Raw genomic sequence first — 24501 nt, forward strand, 5'->3', positions numbered from 1 at the left:
GGCAGGAACAAGAGTAACTTGGAGCACTGGTGGTTGAGAAGAAAGAGGTTTTATTTTGTGTTTATTTTTGAATTAGATAGTGAAGTGTCATGTCCTAGAGTTTGTTGGAGGCAAAGGAAGGGGCTGGAAAAGTGGGTCTAGGAGGAAGAACTGGCGGGTGGGAAAGGGGAAAGGTAAAATAGTCAAGAGTCAGACCTATTTGGAAAAGAATTTTATTAGTGAGTGTTGTTTGAAGATAGGAGAGGGATAAATTACAGGTTAAAATATGGAATGGGGCATAAAGTTTCAAGTTTGAATTTTCATATCATTGGAAAAATCAGGGGAAGAACAAAAATATTCACAAATTGGGATGTGATGACAAAAGATAAATGTTTACTTATTTGACACAGATTCTTATTTTTTCTTTTGAACCAATGGCAATTATTAAGTGACTTCTGTGGTTTTTGTAAACATGATTGGAACCTACTCTCACAGGATTTTGCCATGTTTTGTTTGAAAGAGTTTAAAATAGTCTACAAAGATCTCCATGTTCATCTTGAAATCATAACAAACCTTTCAAAACAGCCATAATCAGGGCAAAAGAAAATATTTGATGTTTTGTTTTCCTTTGTTTTGTTATAGAGAACTTTACCTCCATTTCGTGCAAGGCTCCTCCTCTTCCAAAAATAGAAAGGAAATTTCCACCTTACACGGGCTTTGGGTCTGAAGAGGATTCTCTCCGTTCCTGCATAGGCCTTGTGCCCACACCTCACCAGAGGAACTTCAAGAAATTCATGGAAGAAGACAGGTGCTTGAGGGAACCATGATTTGAGTCCTATCTTTTCCAAATCTGTTTGGGGTTTATGACAGTCCTCATGATAAAAAGAGGTGACACAAAGCTCATCTAAGTGCTGGGGTTGTAGCTTAGTGGTAAAGCACATGACTCGCATGCATGAGGCACTGGGTTTAATCCTCAGCACCACATAAAAATAAATAAATAAAAGTATTGTGTCTATCTACAACTAAAAAATTTTTAAAAAAGGAAAAAAAAAGCTCATCTAATTTCAAGTTCAAGGACATGTTGTTGTAGTCTTTTAGTGAAATTGATTAACTTATAGGTATTTCCAGGTTCCTACATGAATGTTTATTTTACAGTATCATCTGGGGAATCCTAAAGTCATATCATCCCCAATCTGTGGTGCTTTTTATTATCTATCTGCCTGTCTGTCTCTCTCCTGAAGATAATCCCTAGGAAAGGATGTAGAGGAAGGGGTCAGCAAACTTAAAAAGAGTCAGTGTAAATATTTTGGGCTTTGTAGGCCATATGGCCTGTCACAACCATCCAGATGTGCCATGAAAGCAGCCATAGACAGAATGTAAACACATGTGTGACTGTGCTCCAATAAAACTGTTTTTATGAACATTGACATTTGAATTTCATGTAATTTTTAGATATCACAAAATATCCTTCTTTTTATTTTTTCAACCATTTAAAAATGTAAAAACCACTCTTAGCTCAAAGACCATGTCAACACAGGTGGCTAGCTGGATCTGGCCCATGGACTGTGGTTTGCCAGCCCTTGTTATAGAGATTTCAATGATATATAAGTGTTTTTCAAAATGTTATTTTGAAAAATAAGTAATGTTGTTGTTTTGATTTGAGAGTTTTGGGTAAGTTCAGTAACAATAGATCGCTCACATGGCTGCATATAATTTCAAAAGATGGATGTTCAAAGTATCCCTAATATTCTATGAGGTAAAATCTGCTCCTGAGTCATGCATGTAGAATCTAGGCACTGCCTAGGGTAACTTTTTTTCTTCTGCAGGGAGAGCAGACTGTGGAGAAGAAATCCAGGGGAAAAGTGGTAGGGAAATACTGCAGCTGCTTCAATAGGATGCCCGCTAAAAGCTGGAGTCCTGCATGAGGAAAATAATGAGTCAGGAGATCCTGGGGAGAACAATGATAAAGGGAATGTGCAGTAAAACTAGGAGAAGGAAATAAGACAGCACCCTGAATTTGGTCAAATTGAATGAGGTCAGATGCTGTTGTTGAACATTTGAAGGAGAGAGAACAATAATTGTGCTATATCTGTAAAAATGGTTGAAATCTTTTTGAGACTTATACAGAATGATGGAAAGTATGCCCTTGCCATGATGTGATGTTTTGTCTTTCAAGAAATAATCTTTTATTTTTAAGGAGTTAGGGTTTTATCTATCTATTTATTTATTTTTTTAAATTTATTTATTTTAGTTGTAGGTAGACACAATACCTTTATTTTATTTGTATATGGTGTTGAGGATCGAACCCAGTGCCTCACAAGTGCCAGACGAGGGCTGTACCACTGAGCCACAGCCCCAACCCAGGTTTTTATTATCTAAACTCAGTGCTACTCAAAGTGTGGTCCCCATACTTGTTAGAGATGCTAATTATGTGCCTCTCCCTCCAGACCAGTTGAGATGGAAAACTCTGGAGGTGGGGCCCAGCACTCTGTTTTCATAAGCCTTCCAGGGGATTCTGAGGCACATCAGTGTTTGAGAACCACTGATCATCATGTAAGAGAGACACTAACTTATTCTCCTTCCTCTCTTATTGATAACAGTGTTTACAATGAGGTTCCAGGGTAGGACTATTTGATGGACATTTCCCGCTAACTGATGTTTTTAAGGGTTGCCACCCAAAGGAGGTGCGCAGGAAAAATGTCCTTATTGTAAAAAGAGAAAGAAGTTTTATTATAAGTAAACATGATGAAATATTATCTAGGGTGTTGCTTCTGGAACCCAGGGGTAAAGCAGTTCTTTGTGGGTAGTTGACTTAGTCTCTCTTTCTGTCTGCACTGGATAAAGTTGCCTACAGAACCCTGACTGCAGACAGCATTCTGTTTGTGTCATTTTATTGTAGCTAGAGAATTGTGGTATAGGCACAAATGTCTTTAATTTTATTTCTTTCTGTCCACTGCTTGTTCTGTGCTAGGAATACACTTCTATCAGACTCCTCCCACACAGTGACCTTGTTTCCATAGTAACTGGCACATTCGGCTGGAGACTTATGCATGAGTTTGAATGACCCAAGGTTTCAAAACTGTGAGAACCTAAGGAAGAGGATCTCACAAACCATATAAAGATAGTTTCTTAATGCAAATAAAGAAAATGTGAATTTGAACATGAAATTATTCATGACATATATTGATTTTATATATTGCTATCGAATAAATTTACTGGGTGCTATTGTTATGAGGTTAATGCTGTCTACTATGAGTCATTGGAGGATATCATTTCAAATTAAAGCCTATGAGGTTTTTGATAGACATGGAGATCATCTTTATTGTCCAGATAAACATCACTGCGATGACCTGCTGGGCACATTGTCTAGTCTGACTTGGGAGAACCAGAAAAATTTCTTTGTCACTGTACCAGACTGATTTAGTAACTTTGTTCTCTGTGTGCCCACAGTATTCTGCTGATTATTTCTCTAATAATATTACTACTATTCTGTTATACCATTAAGCAATTAGTGGTTACTATCTACTAAATACTTTATAATACTTAGTATCATTTTATCCTCAAAACAGCCTTGGAAAGTAGATAATTACTGCACTTATTCTTCACTTGAGGGAACTGAGGCTCAGAGAGGCTCTGTAACTTGCCCAAACTCAAACAGCTAATTTTTAGTTGAGCTTGGATTTGAATCTCTTTTCTGGAGTATGTCTTTCTTATTGCAAAAGTTGTACTTATTGCAGGTGTGAAGACTACTCATTTATGCAATTTATGGGCTCTCCCTAAGAGTTAGAACAATGCTGACTGCATACTTAGGGGCAGCTCAATATTTTATTCAATATGAAGAGTAATGGAGCCAGGTGTGGTGGCACATGCCTGGAATCCCAGTGGCTTAGGAGGTGGAGGCAGAAGGATCCTAAGTTTGAGGTCAGCCTCAGAAACTTAGAGAAGCTCTAAGTAACTTAGTGAGACCCTGACTCAAAATTAAAAAATAAAAAGGACTTGGCGTATAACTCAGTGGTAGAATGCCTCTGGGTTCAATACCCAGTTACCCCCTCACCACAAAAAGAGGAGAGGATGAATAAGTGGACAGAGTAAGAGAGTAAATATCCATTAATCCATTTCTTAAAGATGGAAGGAAGGGACAGATGGCTTCCTACCAGGAAGGTTAATATCCCATACTTATGCTATTCATGACTATATAGCATCCAGAATTCATGATTTAATCTTTTAAAAAATATTTTAAGGTATAGATGGACAAAATACCTTAATTTTATTTATTTATTTTTATATGGTACTGAGGATCAATCCCAGTGCCTCATTCGTGTGAGGCAAGCATACCACCACTGACCTACAACCCCAACCCTCATGATTTAATATTAGTTTCTCATTTGTTCCAGATATTGTCCATCTGCTATCCCCATCAGCCATATTCCCCATCTTTAAATTTTTTCCCCATCAATAAAAATAAGCCTTTATGTGTTTCCCAACCACAAGACTCTATAGCTCTAGCTACTTTTGAGGCTTTTAGTAGATGTGTAGCTCGGGATGATCCATTCATTTTCTTTTTTTATTATTAGTTGTTCAAAACATTACAAAGCTCTTGACATATCATATTTCATACATTTGATTCAAGCAGATTATGAACATTCATTTTCTTGATCAACAAATGTTTCCTGTCACCTGCTGCATGCCAAAGACCAACCTAGGTATTTGCCATAGTTGTGATACTTCTATGAACAAAACAGACACAAAGGTCTAGGGTTATGGCTCAGCAGTAGAGCACTGCCTACTAACATGAGTGAGGTACTGGGTTTGATCCTCAGCACCACATAAAAATAAATAAGATAAAGGTATAAAAAATTCAATAACATAAAAATTATTTTTAAAAAGACAACAAAACAGACACAAAGCCCTGTCTGCCTAGAACTTTCATTCTAGCTGCAAGAGGTATGTAAAAGATAAAGATAATAAATAATACAAAAAGACATTATTTAGTATATATAATGTGTTCAATACCATGGAAAAGTAAAGAAAGTATTTAGTTGCTGTGAAGAAAATAAAGAGAATTTGGGAGTTTGGGGTTGATGAACATCCCTTGTTGTAGTTTTAAATAGTGTGTTCTGATGCACCCGAGGGAAGAAAATGTGTTCCAGGAAGAAGGAACAGTCAGTGTAAAGGTCCTGAGCAAAAAGCATGCTTGGGATGTGCAAGAACCATCCAGAAGGTCAACTGGATAGAGTAGATGAGTAAAAGGCAGAATACACCGAAATAAGGTAAGAGAAGTAATGGGATGGGATCACAGAGGGCCTTATAAGGAATCTTTTGACTTTGAATGAGAAGGAGGGAATCCCTGGGACATTTAAGCAGAGAAGTGACTTGTTCTGACATGCATATTGAAAGAATCCCTCCAACACAGTGTTGAGAGTAGACTGTAGAAGACAATAGTAGAATTGAGACCAGTTATGAGGCTACTGCTGTAGTCTAAGAGGAAAGTTATGGTGGCTCAGATCTGGGTGAATGCAGTGGAAGTGATGAAATTAAATAGTGGATTCTGGAAATATTTTGAGGGTAGAGCCAGTAGGATTTCCTGACAGATGAGATATGTGTTACAACAGGAGTGAGGAGCTAATGTTGTCTCTCAGGGTTTGGTCCTGAGCAACTGGAAGGGTGGAGTTGCCAGCCACTGAGATAGGAAAGACTGTAGATGAGTAAGTTTGAGGGCAAGAGCAGAAGTTCAGTTTTAGAACAAGTTTGAGATGTTTGTTAGCTATCAAGTGGAAATATTGAAAGGCAGTTGGATGTATGAGGATGGGGTACAAGGAAGCGGTCTGAGTTAGATAGAAATTTGGAAGGCATCCGTATGTACATAGTATTTTAAGTCATGATGCCAAGTTATACTAGAGTCTTCAGACTGGATGAGATCATCAAGGGAGAAAATAGATACATAGAGACAAGTGCATGAATAAAACTTGGGATACCCCAAATTAAGTAATTGGGAAAAAGAAGAATAACCAGCACACACACACAGAAAAGGAAAAAAGTAGGAGAGATCAAACCCAAGAGAATGCAGAATTCCAGAAGTCAAGCGAAGCAAGAGTATCATGGAAGAAGGAGTGGTCATTTTTGCCAATTGCTGCTGATTGGTCAATTTTGATGTGGACAAAGGAAAAATTAAGCATTGGAATTGGCATTATGGAGGTCATCATTAGCCTCTATAAGAACAGTTTAGGTAGAGCAGCCCTAATGGAAGTGTATTTAAAAGAAAATGGGAGACAAATTCAAGGTGGTGATTATAGAAAATTGTGTTATATAGTAAAAGTTAAGACATGACTCTTGGATCTAGGAATTTATATATTTGGAACAATGGGAATAAACACAATTTGAAAACAACCAACTAAAAGTACAAGTTTATATAACACAAAATTGGGTCTGAATAGAAGATAAGCTGGAAGGGCAGAATATTGTGATAAAGAATGTTCAGAGAAGTTTGATAATTAGCTTCTTTGTCAAGGAAGTATATGAAGACTCTTGCAGTGGTTCTTACAGTGTGCTCTGGGGACCACCTCATCAGAATCTCCTGGGGTGCTTACTAATAATTCAGGTTTCCAGAGTCAGCTGGATACTGAGTCCATATCTCTAGGGATGGGACTCTGGATTCTACATACTTAACAAGCTTCCCAGGTGACTTTTATACACAATAAACTTTGTCTTAAGATTTTACTGAGATTGTATTCTTGATTGATGAGGTCCCCAGAACACTAGATTTAAGTGAAAATTTGGCATGTTGAAAAGTTCACACTTAATTTATACACTTGTAAATTTATGTAAGTTCTATGAAGTTACATTAACAGTAATATTCATTTTTCCCAGTGACTAGACCTCATTTGAATATTTCAGGTATCTGAAAAGTTATGGGTTTTTCATGAGAGTGGGCTGGTAAATCTATTTGTTACTTATAAGTTCAGTTATATGCCAGAGAAGATAGTTGACAAAGCATAACTGGCCCTAACACTATGTGAGGTCCTCCTGAGGCCTGAGAACTAGGCACTAAGAAAACATCAATGGCCTCTGGGATGTTTTGCCCAGGCTGCCTTGGAACTAGCTTTACAAATGGCTGCACTCTGTCTCACTTGAGGCCTCAAGCTGAGAATCTTGGCTCCATGCTTTCTCAGCCCAGGTTCTTGGATAATTTGAGAAAGGCATAGAGAAAAGCACTTTCTGCCTCTATGAACCAATATTACTATGCTTTTTATCACTGTGATTACAAAGAGTGTATTTTGGCATAGGAGACTCTTCAAGTAAGGACCTCTCTGATTAGAGTCATGACAGGGAAACGACAAAGGCCTGATTTGACTTTGTGCTTCTTCAGGCAGTGATTTTGATTTTCAAAGACCTCCCCAAGGCTTACTGTTTGTTACAAGGTCCACCTTTCACTAGCAAAGGTGCACAGACATGCTTCTGCTTAGAAACCATAAATTAACTTCTTCAGTGACCAACAAATCACCTCTGGGAACTTTTAATTCTACAGTTTGATCCCATGTTCAGCCTACTATTTTATTCATGCACAGAGTTTTAAGTTCAACCCCTAGTCTGTATGGGTATAGCTTTCTTTAACCATTTATTGAGTATAGTACTTATAATGTTAAAAAGTGCTATATTAGGTAGTCATTAATAAGACACATTGCTTCCCCTTGGAAAATAGACCTGCAATGGTTACTTGCAATACAGGTAATAAGTGCTATTAAAAAGAAGAGGCTGTGCTGGGGTTGTGGCTCTGTGGTAGAATGCTTGCCTTGCATGAATTAGGCCCTGGGTTCGATCCTTAGCACCACATAAAAATAAATAAATAAAATGAAGGTGTTGTGTCCATCTATAACTAAAAAAATATATTTTTTAAAATGAAGAGGCATGGCTGCTATTTGCTATAGCATTTGAAAGGGAAAAGTTAACTTTTCTCCCAATGGAATCAGGAGTGATGCTGTGGAGATAGGGGAGAAGTCAGGGAGGGGTGGTATATGGAGTACAAGGCAGAAGGGCCATGGGTGCCAGATAGTGGGTAGTAAAAAAACTGAGGTTGTCCCAGGCATGGGCAGAGCACACCTTCTGGACTAGCTCAGGCAATGGTGCCAGGTGCTTGCCCTTATATTTGACATGATTACTGTGATTGGTGCCAGGTTTGTCATTACAGAACAACTGATGAATGTGATTGGTTTGAGCAGCATGTTTATGACATGTGTGTTGGATCCATTTACCCAGGACATGTAATGAATAAGATGTGTTTTAATATACTGAGGCAATTCCTCTGTATTTAGATTGAGAACCTTAATAAGAAGATGGTTGGACTCTCTGTTTGCAGAATTCAACCTCGTATTTTTAAAACCATAGCATGCCTCTTGCTGCCCACCCCCCAACCAACATGATATGTCGATTACTTGTATAATGCTTTCTTATTTCTCTTCTGTTTAGCTATGGCAATGTAAGCAATATACTCCGGTTTTTTGCAAAACTAATCACAGACAAATGTGCTGATGTGGACAGGATGTTTGTTATTTCATATTTTCTCAGCGATGATACACTTTCAGTGTTTGAACCTATAGAGAGGAATTCAGGTAAGAGACACACTCTCAGAGTATTTTCCTGAGAACATTTAATTGCCTCTTCATTTTGAAGATTAGGGAATATGATCCGAGTCTGTAGCCTATATGATCCCTGGTAGTGGGTTTTAAAAAAAATTAATAGGTTTCTTTTGGCAAAAATGTTTTAAATGGGAGCTGAAATATACAAAATGATAAACAAGGAACAGTTATGGTTGTCTCAGAGATGGGGGCCTGGGATAAATCCCTTTTGCTTCTATTCCCTCTTTTTCATGAGGTAGTTCTATGGAACCTAAGTATTTCAAAATCAAGGTCTGGCTGCCACCAGTGCCACTCTCAGCCAGCAAGCCAAGAGAAAGTATATACTCTTGATAGTTCTGCCTAACAGATTTTTGTTGGTGCTCTGACAAGAATTCCAGATATATAAATTTAATCTTCAGTATCCATCTTTCTCTGGCCCTTCTGTCTGTTAATGCTATTTGCACTTGGGCCTAATGGAATGTTCTCCACACTGTGCTGATTATATGGCCATTGCTGAGGAGAGCTGTTGATTTATCAAACTATGGAACTGTAAGTCAGTCTGTCTCTCTCTCTCTCTCTCTCTCTCTCTCTCTCTGTATATATATACATACACATATATTATTTATATGGTGCTGAGGATTGAACCCAGTGCCTCACATATGTGAAGCAAACACTCTGCCACTGAGCCCCAGCCCAGGACTCTGTTTTTTGTCTCAACATATTTATATCATTTATCTGTGCTGAAAACACACATTTGGGAAGAATAATCAGTGATGTGCTGGTTAACTGGCTCTTTGAAAAAAAAAAATGGAAAGTCCTGATTTGTACTGTTTGTCACTTTCCTTGATGTGAATACCCCAATCACAGCCAGTTTTTAGAAGCCAACAGTTTAAAAAAACTGGCTTGCAAAACCTTTGAAAATTCAACAATTGGCTCTTGTGAGCTGGTATGAGCCCTTATCGCACCAATGAGTAATGAATAATTTGAATAACCAAATCAAGACTCCACAGTGATTTGAATAGTAGAAAATCTTACGATATGAAATTGAATAGGGATGAATATAAGTCATACTCTAAATAGTCAAAAAATCAAGTGTATGCATCAGAGTGGGGAAGATGTGGCCAAGTAAATTGCAGCATGTGTAAAACAGAAAGGGTGATAGTAGTCAATGAAAAGCTTATAATAGTAGTGGCCATTACTCAGTACCTGCTATTGTCCTTATAAGAACTCTTAAGAGGTTAAGTTTAGTAGTAGTTCTCCAAGAAACAAATATGAGACAGGATTATCTCCAAGATATTCATTTAGGGGAAATGCTGGTGAGGAAAAATGTGGAGAGAGCCAGAGGAGACTGGGAGAGCCATCATACTGCAGTACAGTTCTGACTCTGGTAAAGGACAGAGGGAAAGAAGAAGGGAGGTCTTAGACTGCAGTGGAATTCTAAGAAGATTTCTGCAAGGCTGAGCCAAAGCTGCTAGTTGGAAGAGTCCTTGTCTTTATAGGAATGGGCCAATCTTAGCATCTCTGCCTTGTGTAGTCATTTGTTGGCAGAAGCCTGTGGGAAGTATGACCTCAGCATATACTCGAGGATGGATTTCAGAACATGACAGCTGGGGTCCTCTACCAGTCATGTTCCCTACAATAGGTAATTTGAGAGGTACATTTTCCTGGGCCCCCACAAATTTTGTTTCCATTTTACCAATGAGAATGTACAGAAGTTAAGAGAGGTTAAATAACTCTTAAAGATCATCCAGCAGGCAAGTGACAGAACCAGGATGTGATGTTGCTTTACTTGGCTTCAAGGCCTGTGTCTTTCCACCACTTGTGTTATCAGAATGTGGTAGGAGGATCTGATAGTGATGTAGTAGTGACCACAAAATCTCATCTGGTCTCAGACTGTATTCACAGATCTGTAGATTTCAGTTCTGATTCAGAGTTTCCTGTGCAACTCCGCTTGCTACTTTCCAAGAGGACAAAAACCAATGCCTGGAAGAGAACAGATGAGTTGTTGAGAATTCTGGGAAGTAAAATACATGATAAAAAACTCAAAGAAGCAAAGATACTTTACCTGTTTAAAAAAAAAGTTAGGGGGTTAGGGATATTGTGGTAGAGTGTTTGCCCAGCACACTTGAGGCCCTAGATTCCATCCCTAGCACTTCAAAATAAATTAAATTTTAAAAAATATGTAAAAAAAGTTAAAGGGACCCCCACAGTTGTCTTCAAATACTTAAGAAATCTCCTTCACAGAGGTGGGACAATTTACCCTTAATCTGCACGTCAGAAAAAGTGCAAGACAAATAAGTAGAAATAAGCACAAGTGAGACATTTTCTAAATGGTTCTATTCAAATGTGCTCCAAAGATGAGTAACCTCCTGATGTTACACACTCCCAGTATGCTGCAGGAATATTTATGTGGCAGGTCTTTGCTATGTGTTTATTTGATTAGGAAGGGAGAAAGAAGAAAAAGGCTAGAATACTATACCATGTTTTTCTTTAATACATTCACCTAGGAAGTCTTATTTCTTTGTCCACTGCCTCATTCCTCCCTTTAGTCTGAGAATAATAGACAATATGAGTTCACAGGTAAGTTGTATAGTCCGTGTTTGAGGATGAAGCAACTCTAAAGGCAAGCCACATGGTTCTTTTAAGAATAAAGACTACCCATGAACTTTTCTCTCTTTCTCTAGGGCTCACTGGTGGAATGTTTTTGAAAAGAATTCGTGTTAAGAGGCCTGGACAAGAAATCTTTAAAAGTGAACTATCAGAATATATCAAGTCTGAGGAGCTGTATGTTGGAGCCAAACTGAACGTGAATGGCTACCTATTTCTTTTGCTCAACGCTGATGAGTACACCTTAAACTACATGGAGAATAATACAAACAGGGTGAATTTACTTTGTATAATTCTTTACTTGCCTCTCAGCCCTCTGCAATGTGTGTTTTTCTTTCTCTAGGGGCTTTTCTTCTTCATCTTGCCACTGTTTTACATTGTGCATTCACACATGTGGGCATGAATAATGGATCCGTGCAACTTGGCCACAGGTCCCATCTCAGAGGCCAGGTCCTTGTCTCCTCTGTTTACACGCTTGGCTCTCCACTGCCCAGCATCACGGATTCCAGGAAGAGGCAGGAGGCTGGCCCAGGGTTGAATCAAGTTTCCTGCATTTTCTGCTGACACTAACAATGTTTTCAGAAAGAAATTCAGCAAGTATAGGAAAGGAAGACAATCCGGTGCCACACACTGTGCCATCCCAGTTAATTGGCACAGGGCAACAGAGAAGGCCAAGACCGGAACAAACAGAAACCCCAAGGGAACTCAATAGCTTCTGGGGTTGCAACTTCCTATAACTGTGGCCACCTGAGGCCTAAAAAAGAATTTAAGGAGGAATTGGCCCTAGTGAGCTGAAAAAAAAAAATTTTTTTTTAATTTGAATTAAGGTGGCAGATGGTTACTGTTCTTAAAAGTGCTATTATGGCAGTTCTGTTCAGTAAAAATAACATTTGGGAAAAATCTTAATTTTGAATGTGGACTCATTCAGTGTGCAAACGTGTATTTGGGAATCATTGCCTAATATTGAAAAAAATCTGTCTGGAAATTTTTTATTTTAAAAGTTCACCTGTTACATAACAATATTTGTGTGCCATTTATATACTACAGTACCAGTTTTGTCTTATTTACATATAAAATGCTCAAGGTTAAGTTGTTAGCATCAGTCTCTCCATATAATACACGTGTATCCCATCTTCCATATCGATTTGGGACTTCTGAGAAGCAGAAGACAGAGTTATAAATGCAAGAGGTGTATTTGGGGAAAGACCTCTAAAGGACAAAGTGAGGGAGCAGAAGGAGACAGTGGGTGGATGGAGTCTTCAGACCAGAATTCAGGTCTAATTCCTGTTGGGGCTAGGAAGGAAGGGTGGATGGGAAGAACCTCATCTGGGCCATGCAGCTTTGAAAAAGTCTCAGCCAGGCAGAGGGAGAGCCCAGAGCAAAGACTGCCCAATTGAGACACTCAGAGTCAGGCAGGAGTGCCCAGCTCTGCTCCCCCTGCTGTGTTCCATTACTGAGTGAGACAGCCAAGGGAGACTGTGGCATCATTAGGGATACTGCATTTGGACCGTGTGTAGATCTAGAAGTTGTGGCAGCTGGAGGCTGTTGGCTTGTGATGCTCTTCTCCACAGGGTCTCTCTTGATAGGAGGCCTGAGCAGCCTGGCTGCCACATCATCTCTCCATTTGTGATATTAGAGATTTGGGTTATCATAAAAGCATGAACCATTAGCTGTATAAAATACTGAACTCAGGTAAGAAACTCTATAATTGGGGAGTTAAATTTCTGGAGACCAGCAGGCCTGAATTGGAAATCAGACCCCATAGCTGAGAGACTTAAGCCATGTGTCTTACCTGACCTTCATTTTCCTCATCTTTGAAATAAGAGTAACAAGAATGCCTGTTTCATAAATTTGCTAGAAAGATTAAATGTGATGATAATGTGTGACGTGCTTAACTTTATGTGGCCTATAGAAAGTTCAGTTGTTGTAACTATTATAAATTAGCATTCTATTTCAAAATAGAGGGTGAACCTATGCCTTAATATAAAATATACAGACAGTTCCCAATTTATGATTGGTCAATTTAGGGTTTTTTTACTTTATCATGGCATAAAAGCAATATACATTTAGTAGAGACTGTACTTCAAATTTTGAGTTTTTCTCTTTCCCTGAGCTAATACTGTGCAGTCCTATCCTCTCTTGGCAATACTGGGCAGTAGCCATAAGCCACAGTTCCCAGTCAACTCTGATCAGTAGGGGAAACAACCCATACTCTACAGTGTGCTGTGTTACTAAGCCAGGATATTTGCTGGGCTAGGTATATTCAGTGCACATTTTTATTTTAGGGTACCAGGAATTGAACTCAGGGGCACTCAAGCACTGAGCCACATCCCCAGCCCTATTTTGTATCTTATTTAGAGTTAGAGTTTCACTAAATTGCTTAGCGCCTTGCCATTGCTGAGGCTGGCTTTGAACTTGCAATCCTCCTGCCTCAGCCTCCAGAGCCACTGGGATTACAGGTGTGTGCCTGGCTTATTCATTGTATTTTTGACTTATGATGTTTCCAAATTACATTGGATTTATTGGAGCATAACCCCATTGAAAGTCAAGGATTACCTGTATGTAAAAAGGTAGTTATAGTTTTTTTTCCCCTCTTTTTTCTTTTTTCCTCATGCTAGAGATTGAACCTGAGGTTTCAGGCATGCTAGGCAACTGTTCTACCACTGAGTTGCACTCTCAGTCAAAACATATATAGTTTTAAGGAATAAAGAGCTTTTCTTCTTTCAGAATGATAAAAGCATGATAGGACATTATCTAGTATCAGCATCTTAAGTGAAAATTACATTATTTTAAAACTACTCTTAACAAGGGCATAGTAGGCAGAGGAAGATTAATATACTCTTTAATACCAGTCCGAGGAGTCTTTTCAAAAGAGCTAATAGATCATATCATGGAAATAGATGAAAGGAAATGCAAAAAAGGAGATGGAGTGGGGGTCTGCAATAGGTGCCAAACCACCTGGATCATTTTGTGGTGGAAGAGAGGGAGCTTTATTCTAAATTACCACCAATGTTTTTATTCTAAAATTTCATCTTCTCATTTTTGATCTTTTAGCTGTAATTATTTATAACCTTGTGCTTTACTGAATTGAATAACAAATATTCTTCCTAAGTCAAAAGGCTAATCACAGGGTAGGAGACAGGAACAGTAGGCTTTCTGCATGAGTATTACACTGCCTGTATGGATCTTTGACAACTAGCTGTGCTCTGATCAGTGCATTGCCTGGGTAGCCAAAAGTTTCTGGGGTTGTAGGGGGCATTCTAATATTTGGAGAAAATGAGGGTCTACTTATCCAATTTTGAATCCCCATTCTCTGCATTAGGGTTTGCCAAAATATTGGGCCCATGTCTAAGGTTACAGGGAGGAGGAGGCTGAAGTGGAAGCAGATTGTTTTCTTATCTCTGTAGCCTGCTGTCTCTTAAGCTCATTTGTCTCAGATTTGGGGCCTAGGCTAATGACACTTGTTGTCTTAAAGGCATAGCTCAAGAGATAACAAAGCTAGCCATCTCTTCTCAGTGTTGGTCTCTATAGAAAGGCATTTCTAGCTAACTTTGGGTTTACCATGTACAGTCTCTTTGCTGGCCATCATAAATATTGGGCTCCTGAAGTTTCAGGTATATTTAAATATGTCTTTCCTTTCATTTCTCTCTTCTAGTTTCCATTTAGCAGCATCGAATTTGCCCTACAAAAGCTGAAAGACTTAGAATCGAAATCAAAAGATATCAAGCAGGTATTTGCAACTGCTGACCCTAGACACACAAAGGTTTTGGATTATAATACATTCAGGTAAGCAATATTCTGCTAGCAACCAATCTGTTTCCAGCTCAAGATTGTCTGAAGAGCACCAAGAACAGTTGCTTTCTTAGTGTCTCCTAGTCAGTTGACTATAGGCTTTTTATTAGAAATTGGCATTTTGCATTTGTATTACTTTGTGGTCAAATTTGGGCTATTAATATTCTAGTAAGCTTTATATTATAAGTTTTTAGGTAGGAACAGAGACTGAAGGAAGGTTAGGAAGTCAGATGCTCACATTGTCTTGTAAATCATGGTGTTGAAAGATCCAAGGAATGCTGGGAATGGTGCATCTGAATGATAAAGGTAGAAAAAAGTTCAGTTAAGAGTTCCCTCCAAAATCTGGGAGACAGAGAAGGGCTATATCCCTAGGAATGCAATAAAGTTGGAAAAGATAATGAAAACTTTACTGATTAGCAAGAGAAAAGGTGATGTGTATGTATCTGTGTATATGTATTCTCATATATAGATTCTAAAGACAAAAACATAGGAATTGAAGGGGAAAATCTGACCGTAGTTGGACATTTCATTAAAAAATTATGAACAATAAAGGTTTTCTCTAAGGTAAAGCTGAATCCCGTGACTGTTCAGTGACTGACCTAGGCAAACTTCCAAACAGCAGAAACACAGAGAAATTCAAATTCAGGGTCTAAGTACAATTGTGAGACTTCTTAGCTTGAAAACAAAGTGAACAGAGCCTTCAGGAGAATGTAAATTAAATCATGGATGGAGGACAAAGGGGACATTCTCTTTAGGCTGAGAATTCTGGCTTCTGAAAACAATAGTGGCTGAAAGCTATATAGTAAACTGGGCTTGATGCAGTCAAGATGTGCACTGAGAAATGAGGAAGCTAGCCCAGGCAAGGGTAGCAGGGAGGTCTTTCCAACTTTGTGTCTACAGTTGCCTGTTGCATCACTACCTGGTGGCCTGGAGCCACCAGGAGGCCCACAGTGCCCTAAGAGCTCATTTGTTGTTTTAACAAAGCTCTTTTGTGTGTCTAAAATGTTCTTTGGAGAGAAGCAGTCAGAGGACATATTTTTATTGTTTAGAATTCCCAACCTTCTGGGATCAATAAGAATTTATAGTCCTTTGTTATTGTTCATAGTCACATACACATACTCATGGTGTTTTGGAAAATAAATGGAGGCAGAATAAAGAGCAAAGATAATTAATTACTCAGGCCATGGACTAATGGAAAGCAGTGGAGGAGAAAACAAGAAATTTCCATCAGAAATGAGGGAGCGGTTTTGTTTTATTATTTTGTGTCCTTTTACAAAAGCATCCATTCTCCCAGTACTCTTGCAAAATCTATTGGAGTTCATGGGGACTTTTTGGGAAGCATTTACGCCAAGCAGGATCTCTAACCAGGAGAAATTGCTCTGCAGATGGAGACCACACTGCTATTGGAGGGGTGGCCTGAAGGCACTGCATGCTCAGAAAGAAAAAGCTCCCCATCCCAGAAATTCCTTAAGACTAAAATCACCTTAGGTTATGCCTGGCCTGAAGAAATCCTCCAGTGGCTTGCCATTGTCCTTATAATAAGATCCAAATATTTGACTGCAGCCAATAGGATTCTGTTTATAGTTCCAGCATCGACACTTCTTTTTCTCCAGCCCTGTTCTTTGGCCTCCCTGGTTGCTTTTCAGTTTCTCAAGCACATCCAGCTCTTTTCCTGCATCCATGCCTGTGCATGTGCACTTCTCTCTGCTAGGAAGGTCCCCATCATCATCCTTTCCATGTAAATCCTAGGACTCATCCCCAGAGGGGCTTTTTTTTCCTCTATCCTATCTAAAGTAATCAAGAAAAGAGATTTATGTAGCTCACAATTTGAGAGGTTCAAAGGCATGGTACCAGTATCAGTTCAGCTCTAGTGAGGATCTCATGTCAGATACAGCATCATGGTGGAGAACATGTAGGAGAGATCGCATGGCAAAATAGAAAGCCATAGAGTGGGAAGGGACCAGTCTTTCTTTTTCATAATAACCCTCTCATGAGAACTAACCAGGGTCCAATTGATACTGGTCTTGAAAATCAGGATCTCAGGATCAGGCCCTCATTCCCCTGTTGTTAAAGATTAAATACCTGAGAACAGAGAGAGACAGACAGACAGATACACAACACACACACACACACACACACACACACACACACACACACCCCTCCAGAGAGGAGGGAGCCCAGAGATGATACCTAAGGGAGTGGGGTATCTTGTCCCTTTTATAGATTTCAGTTTCCCTAGGTTTCCTTTCTTCTCATGCTTACATGACCAAAAGGCAGGAAGAGAGCCATCCAGGGGGTGATTGCTTGTGTTATGTAAGTATGATCCTCTCCCACCCCCAGGCTATTGCTGTCTACCCATTTCCTTTTCTTTTTAAAAATTTGTTCTAAGTAGTTATATATACATGACAGTAGAATGCATTTGACACATCATACATAAATGGAGTATAACTTTTCATTCTTCTGGTTGTACATGATGTAGAATCACACCGGTCCTGTAGTCATACATGCACATAGGGTAAGAATGTCTGATTCATCCTGCTATCTTTCCTACCCCCATACTCCCTCTCCTCCCTTCACTCCCCTCTGTCTAATCCAAAGTACCTCTATTTTTCCCTAGCTCCCCATCCGCCCCCATTGTGAATTAGCATCACATATTAGAGAAAACATTTGGCCTTTGGTTTTGGGGGATTGGCTTGTTTTACTTAGCATGTTATTCTCCAGCTCCATCCATTTACCTGCAAATGCCATAATTTCATTCTTCATTAAGGCTGAGTAATATTCCATTGTGTATATATACCACATTTTCTTGATCCATTCATCTGTTGAAGGGCAGCTAAGTTGGTTTAACCTATTGTGAATTGAGCTGCTATAAATAAACATTGATGTGACTGGTCACTGTAAGTATGCTGATTTTAAGTCCTTTTACCCATGTCCTTTTCTTTGATAATCAGCTACCAGTTCTTTGCCCCATCTCATGATGAGAGCTACATTAATCACTTCCCGGGCAGTGCCCCCAGAGACCAAATCACCTCCCATTAGGCCTTACCTCGCAAAGGTCCTATCACCTCTCACATTACCATACTGGAAACCAGGGTTCTAAATACATCTGCACTTGAGGGGCAAATCACATATAAACTGTAGCAGTCTCCAAATGGGAGTATAGGCCAGGAGTCAAGATGTCCTGGATCATATAACATGTTTGGGGTTGGATACTCACTGAGTTCTCTGGGCTTGGGTCTGCCACTGTGTTTGGCCCACAAGTGTGGCCCCTGCACGTTGTATTCAGACCTCTCTTTTGCTCCCCACACCCTTGCCTATACAAAGACAAAGGAACTACATATCTAGTTACTTTTCATATCATATTCTAATCTTATCCTTTGCTCTCTAGCTAATATTTTTCTTTCTTTTATTTGTGTGTTTGTGTGTGGGGGGGCTCCTCTCATCAGAAGGTAATCTCTTTGAGAGTGGAGACCTTCTGTCTCTTGTTTTCTGCTTTAATCTTATCGCAGTGTTAATAAATGTTAGTTGAGTGGCTACATTTTGTTTAGCCTGATTGCTTTGGCTCTCACCAATAGGTTGATGTCTCCATTTTAGTTCCTCATTCTCAGACCCTTATCCAGAATGATAGACTTGAAAATACAGACATCTCTGGGATCTCTCCCCTTTGAATATTCCTTAGGCTTCCTGAAATAACTTCCCTTAAATTGACCTCATTTTCTTCTTTCAGATAATTGCAGCTCGGGATGCTATCTTGGTAAAGTTTACTATATGTGTTCCCAGAACCCAGGCCTGGGTTCAGCTTGTCTCTCCCCTCCCTCCTATCTCCACCTTTCCCATCCATCATATGGAATTGAATGCTTTGGAAACTTTGCTTACCATCCATTCCCAGCTTCATTTGCATCACAGTTTCCTCTGACCTCCTGGAGAGCTGCAGAACTGATCTTTTCTTAACTCTCATCCTGCAAAGTTTTGTTATAGTGACCTTCCTGAAGTCTGATTAGGTCATTCTTGTGCTCTGAACTCTGCATCAGCTCCCCATTGCTTGCAGGACTAGTTCCAGCTTCTCAGCATATCATGTGAGATCTGGCCCTTGTCTACCTCTTCCTCCTTATTTATATCTTGCTAGAAGGATACGTCTGTAGAAGCCACCATTTATTGAGCACTTACTATGGGCCAAGCAATGTGCCAAAATGTTTTATATCTACCATCCACTGGAAGCCCCCTATTGAGTTGTTACTTGTTTATTTCCCTGCCTCCACGATCCTGCCAAGTACAATAGATGTTTGTTGAATAATTTAATGAATGATTCTATTTCTCAAGGAACATTCAGTCTACAGCCTGCAGCAAACAAATAAATAATTGATTATCTTGCGTCAGAGAAGGGCCATCTGTCTCTGGCTTACTGGAGTCAGGGAAAGATAGACCTGACCCTCACCAGTCAAGTGACTTGGGTAAGCCAGATTCACCACCATGCATTTTGATCTGTATTATTAGTCCCTGTGGGCCTTTCTATATTTTGCTGTTCTGAAACTCTTAAAATATAGGTTTATAATACACTTATAAAGTGTTCCCTTTTCAAATTTGTGTGTTGAAATCATAGAGAAGAGTAGAGACAAGCAAAGGTGGATTGTTAGGCTTCTGTCCAGTGTAGCTCCCTGGCCTTCTCAGTATATTCTTAGTGCCTCAGAGCCCAGACCTGCTGTGTTGTCCAAGCCCTGGCATTCGGCTTTCTTCTCTCTCAGGAAAACCTCTCAGGAAAACCTCAAAGATAGGAGCCAGTAAACTACCTCTGCACAATAGATTAACAGGTAGGCCTCTCAGAGACATTGGTCTTAGGATAGACTTGATGGATGCAGGGATAGGTTAAGAAACAGTAGAGAGTGGTTCTGCTTTTTTCACATGGGCAGGGAACATTTTTCTTTGGCTTTGTGAGGGTCACCCACTCTGCCTCTACCTAGATCTGTTTCTCTGCAACCCTTTCTTTACAGTCTGAGATTTACCTATGAGAGCTTCTGATTTATCAAAAGACAGCAGAGGGTCTTTCTCAGAGTGAGGTCTTTCATCAGGGAGCAGGGCAGGGTCTAGGTTTGGCAGGGCTAGTATTTCACAAAATTGGGAACATAGGTAGGTGGGGCTTTCCAGAGCAGGCTCTGGACTGTAAATTACATGTAGCTTCAGCGGTGAAGGCCCAATGCCAGGGAAGACATGGCCTTTCCCTCCCTCTGGCCACCTTTCTGAGCCTTGATCTGCCCATCAGAGTTGACATTTGGCCTCATGTAACTTGTGCATATTTTGGTCCTCTGTGTTCTCATCTCTTCTCCCTACTTGGGCAAAGTTCTTAGAGGGCAGTGGCCATAATCAGTTCACCCTTGTGTCTTTCCCAGGTCCCTCCAGAACCCAGTGTATCAGGCTTCAGTGAATTATTACACAGTTCTTCCTCAGACCTCTATTATTAATCGTGGGTCAGTAGTTCTTCTATGAACATCCATATAATAAATTCCTTCTAAGATTTAGAGCCTCGGGAAATGTTCTCACTTATAAAACTGAAATTCTTCCTGAGGGAGGTAGTGTACTATAAATAGATCAGATCACTGGTTTTGTAGTCGGCAAACCCAGATCTAAATCCCAGCTCTCTCATTTACCAGCTTGGTAGCCTTGAGTAAGTTGTTGAACAATTTTTTTCATCTAGAAAATAATGATAATAATGCCTACTACATAGAGCTGTTGTGATGAATAATAAATTTGATACAGTTTATAAAATTCTTATTGTAGTCCACTGACTAGTGCATGGTAGATACTCAAAAAAGAAAGAAAGAAAAACAAAAACACTTTATCCCAATATGGTAACCTGGTGTCATCATGAATAGTTATATGAATCTACATGCCATTTTCAGTATTTCAGTAAGCTATATTTTTACCTGTGATGGAGTCATCTAAAACATTAATAAATGAAGTTGGAAAAGAATCTCTTAAAAACTTTGAGGCCATGAACATGGAAAATAATAAACATCATTTGTGGATCCAGGTTGGGAAACATTAATATAATCTAACATGTTACTGTCCTTACTTCAAGGAAGCAGATTGTAAATTTAGTGTTTAGAACATAGTAATGATCTCATTCTGATTTATCTAGGATGGTTATCTCTCCCTTTGAATGGCTCTGCTCTATCTTTATTTGGAGTACTCTGTGTACATTGCTGTTGGTGTTTTTATTGTAGGCTATCATCTTTTAAGGAAGCCACTAGTCTATGAATCTGTATGAACAGAAGCAAAAACAAAGATAAACAAACACATAAATTCCAAACACACTCAAACATAGGTTCTTATCATGAATCAAAGCATCTGCTTTGTCAGTACTCATAGCATATCTTTGAGAACAGCATTTTGAGCCTTACTAAAAAGCATTAAATATAAATAATGTGATGTGGTAGAAAGAAAGCTGGCCTGGGAATCAAAAAAAGATGAAGGTTTTTTATTTGCTTCTATCACTGCCTGGTGGTGGTGTTTGTAGTGGTGAGGGCTTAGTTTTAGAAAAGCAAAATCTTCTCTGGCTAGTTAGGCAGAAAGGGAATTTATTAAAAGGATTCTGGGTGGTTCACAGTATCTTTCGAAAGACCAGAGAAATAAGCTTGAGACTGAATTTTAGGAACAAAGCCCAGAACTGGGCTGTAGAGATACCTGATGAAAAAATGACCTCTGTTACCACTGTCCCTACCCATGAGTCCTTGCTACACTTGCATTGTTGCTAAGAACTCCCATTTTTTTTTTTTTTGCAACCATCACTACCACCACTTTTGGCCACTTTTGCCTCTTGCTACCTCTGAGAGCTGAACCCCTCTGACACCAAACATGGACCCTATTGAGTTGGTTTTCTCCTGTTATTGCCTTCTCAATCAACATTTTCTGAAAACTTCATGATTAGTGGATTCTGGGTTATGTGCATGTTTCTAATTGCATGGAAGGCCAGGAAATTGAGCTGATGTCCCTCTTGGGATGGCAGGGAACATAGTATGGGAATTTACCTAAATATAGAAAGGCTACTTTAAAGGTACCATTTGTACAAAAGTTTCAGTTAGGTTGATTAAGTTCTGGAGATCTATTTGTACAGCATAGTGAATATAGTTAATAATATTGTATTCTTGAAAATTGCTGAGTGAATCTTACACACACACACAAAGGTAATTAGTGAGATGAGGGATCTGTTAATTAGCTTGATTTAACCACTTCACAATGCATACATATATCAAAACAATGTGCAATATAAATACATATAATTTTTACTTTTTTTATACCTTTGTTTTTTAGTTTTTTATGTGGTGCTGGAGTTCGAATCCAGTGCCTCACATATGCTGGGCAATCGCTCTACCACTGAGTCACAGCCCCAGCCCCACAACTTTTACTTTGTAATCATACTTTAATAAAACTGGGAAAAACTAAAATAAATGAGACCATTTTCATTTTCTGTGAATGTTTTAGAGATAGCAAATCCAAACCAACATGAGCTAAACAGGGAACACAAATGTATATTGACATTAAGGACTAAACTCTTTGTTTGCGACCAAACCAAGCAATACACCTACCTAGTTTTAGTAATTGACAATGCTGTTTTGACTTACCAAGCAGCTAAACAAGATTCAAAGCCCTTCCCTACACTTGGCTACTTTCTGAGTATAAATTGCTTTATTTAATTTATTTATTTTTGTGAGTTGCTGAGGGTCGAACCCAGTGCCTCACACATGCCAGGCAGGCACTCTAGCACTGAGCCCAACCCCAGCCCTATAAATTGCTTTAAATGAAGGTGTTGGATTAGATACAAGATTAAAGATTGAAAACTGGAAATTTTGTTGTTGTTGTTTATTTTGTTTAGTGTTTTAAAGTTAGGAGTTCAAACATAAAAATTTATATATCTAGTACCTCTTGGAAAATAGAAATGGAACTATATTTTCCCATGACAGTAATCAGTTGCAGGTGAGTGGCACCTGTCTTCATTCAATAGAAGCACTTCTCTGCATTTCTTCCCAGTCTCTATAATCTTTATTGTTTTATCCAGGGCTTAGATCATTATAAAGCCCTCTTTTAGCCATAAAATTTTTTTATTTTGTTACCCTAGGTATTATGGAAATAAGCATGTAGGAATCACTGCATAAATAACCCCGAATAGAACTAAAGGCTGATTTTTTAAAATTAGAAACCAAACATGACTGTGTGCCTAGAAAATTCACAATGACCAATTTAAAAATATAACTATTAAGAATATTTGGGGGCTGGGTTTGTAGCTTAGTGGTAGAGCAATTGCCTAGCACAGGGGAGGCACTGGGTTGGATCCTCAGTCCACATTAAAAAAATAAAAAAAATAATAAAGGTTATATTCTTAAAAAGTATTTGGAAAAGTAGCTAAATAGAATAAAATTATATACACAGCAGTAACCAATTAGGAAATGTATTGCAAAAAGGGATATTATTCACTGTATTACAAAATTAGGAAAGCCCTGGTAATAAATTGGACAGAAATGTGTAAGATTAAAATGAATACAATTTTAAAACTTTATGATATCTCTGAATGGGAAGACAATATTGTAAAAATTCTAATCTGTCCAAATTAATCTGTAGATTTGAAACAATTGCAATCAATATTACAAAGTAGGTTTCTGTTATTGCTGTTGTTAGATTTGGTTTTGTTTCTCAGGGTTGAGGAGAGAACTAGGCCTATTGAGTATGAAGGTCCCTTTTTATGGACTTTAAGATATGGAGAACATTTCAAATCACTGGATAAAGAATGGGTTATTAACAGAGATTTTGTTGACAATTAATTTGAAAATGTTTTATATATTTTTATTTTTGATGGAGCAGTTCCACAAACCATAAGGGCTTTCCCCTTATTGCCTGCAGAAAAATTTTATATTTCCCTAAAGCAAAAGATGCTATAAACAACCTTTAAAATATAAGGAACAGCCAGGTGCCGTGGTGTATGCCCGTAATCAGAGCAGCTCAGAGGCTAAGGCAGACCAAACCTCCACAATAGTGAGTTGCTAAGTAATTCATACCCTGTCTATAAATAAAATACAAAATAGGGCTGTGGATGTGGCTCAGTGGTTATGTGCCCCTGAGTTCAATCTCTGGTACCCCCCAAAAAAATAAACAAGGGACAGACTGAAAGAAGATATTTGCAACCAACATAAGAACTGGGGGATTAACATAAGGACTTAAAAATCCTCCTATAAAATCAACAGATAAAAATGAGTCAAAGATAAGAATAGATAGTTCACTGAAGAAATACAAATGGTTTTTAAATGAAAACCTGCTCAATAATGATGCAAGCTGAAACAACAATAAAACATTATTTATACATATTATATTGGTACAATTTTAAGATAATAATGTAACTGACTCCAGGTGAGTGTGTGAGGTAATACTCTCATTTTCTATTGATAGTAATTTGAATTATTCAGCATTTGGGAGGGCAATTGCCAGCATCTAGTATTGAGACACTTTTACTTAGTACTTGAACTTT

General features: G+C 38.7%; 1 protein-coding gene across 1 annotated transcript in view; it reads left to right on the top strand.

The window, feature by feature from the left end:
* The window catches only part of Efhc2 (EF-hand domain containing 2), a 209333-nt gene that overhangs the window by 119178 nt on the left and 65654 nt on the right, over window positions 1-24501 (top strand). The window contains exons 14-17 of the mRNA XM_026387597.2: window positions 622-787; window positions 8443-8585; window positions 11276-11472; window positions 14854-14984. Coding sequence (XP_026243382.2) covers window positions 622-787; window positions 8443-8585; window positions 11276-11472; window positions 14854-14984 — 637 coding nt within the window. The remainder of the gene's footprint in view (window positions 1-621; window positions 788-8442; window positions 8586-11275; window positions 11473-14853; window positions 14985-24501) is intronic.

Source organism: Urocitellus parryii, chromosome X (genome assembly GCF_045843805.1).
Source record: "Urocitellus parryii isolate mUroPar1 chromosome X, mUroPar1.hap1, whole genome shotgun sequence".
In the NCBI taxonomy this organism is placed as follows: domain Eukaryota; kingdom Metazoa; phylum Chordata; class Mammalia; order Rodentia; family Sciuridae; genus Urocitellus; species Urocitellus parryii.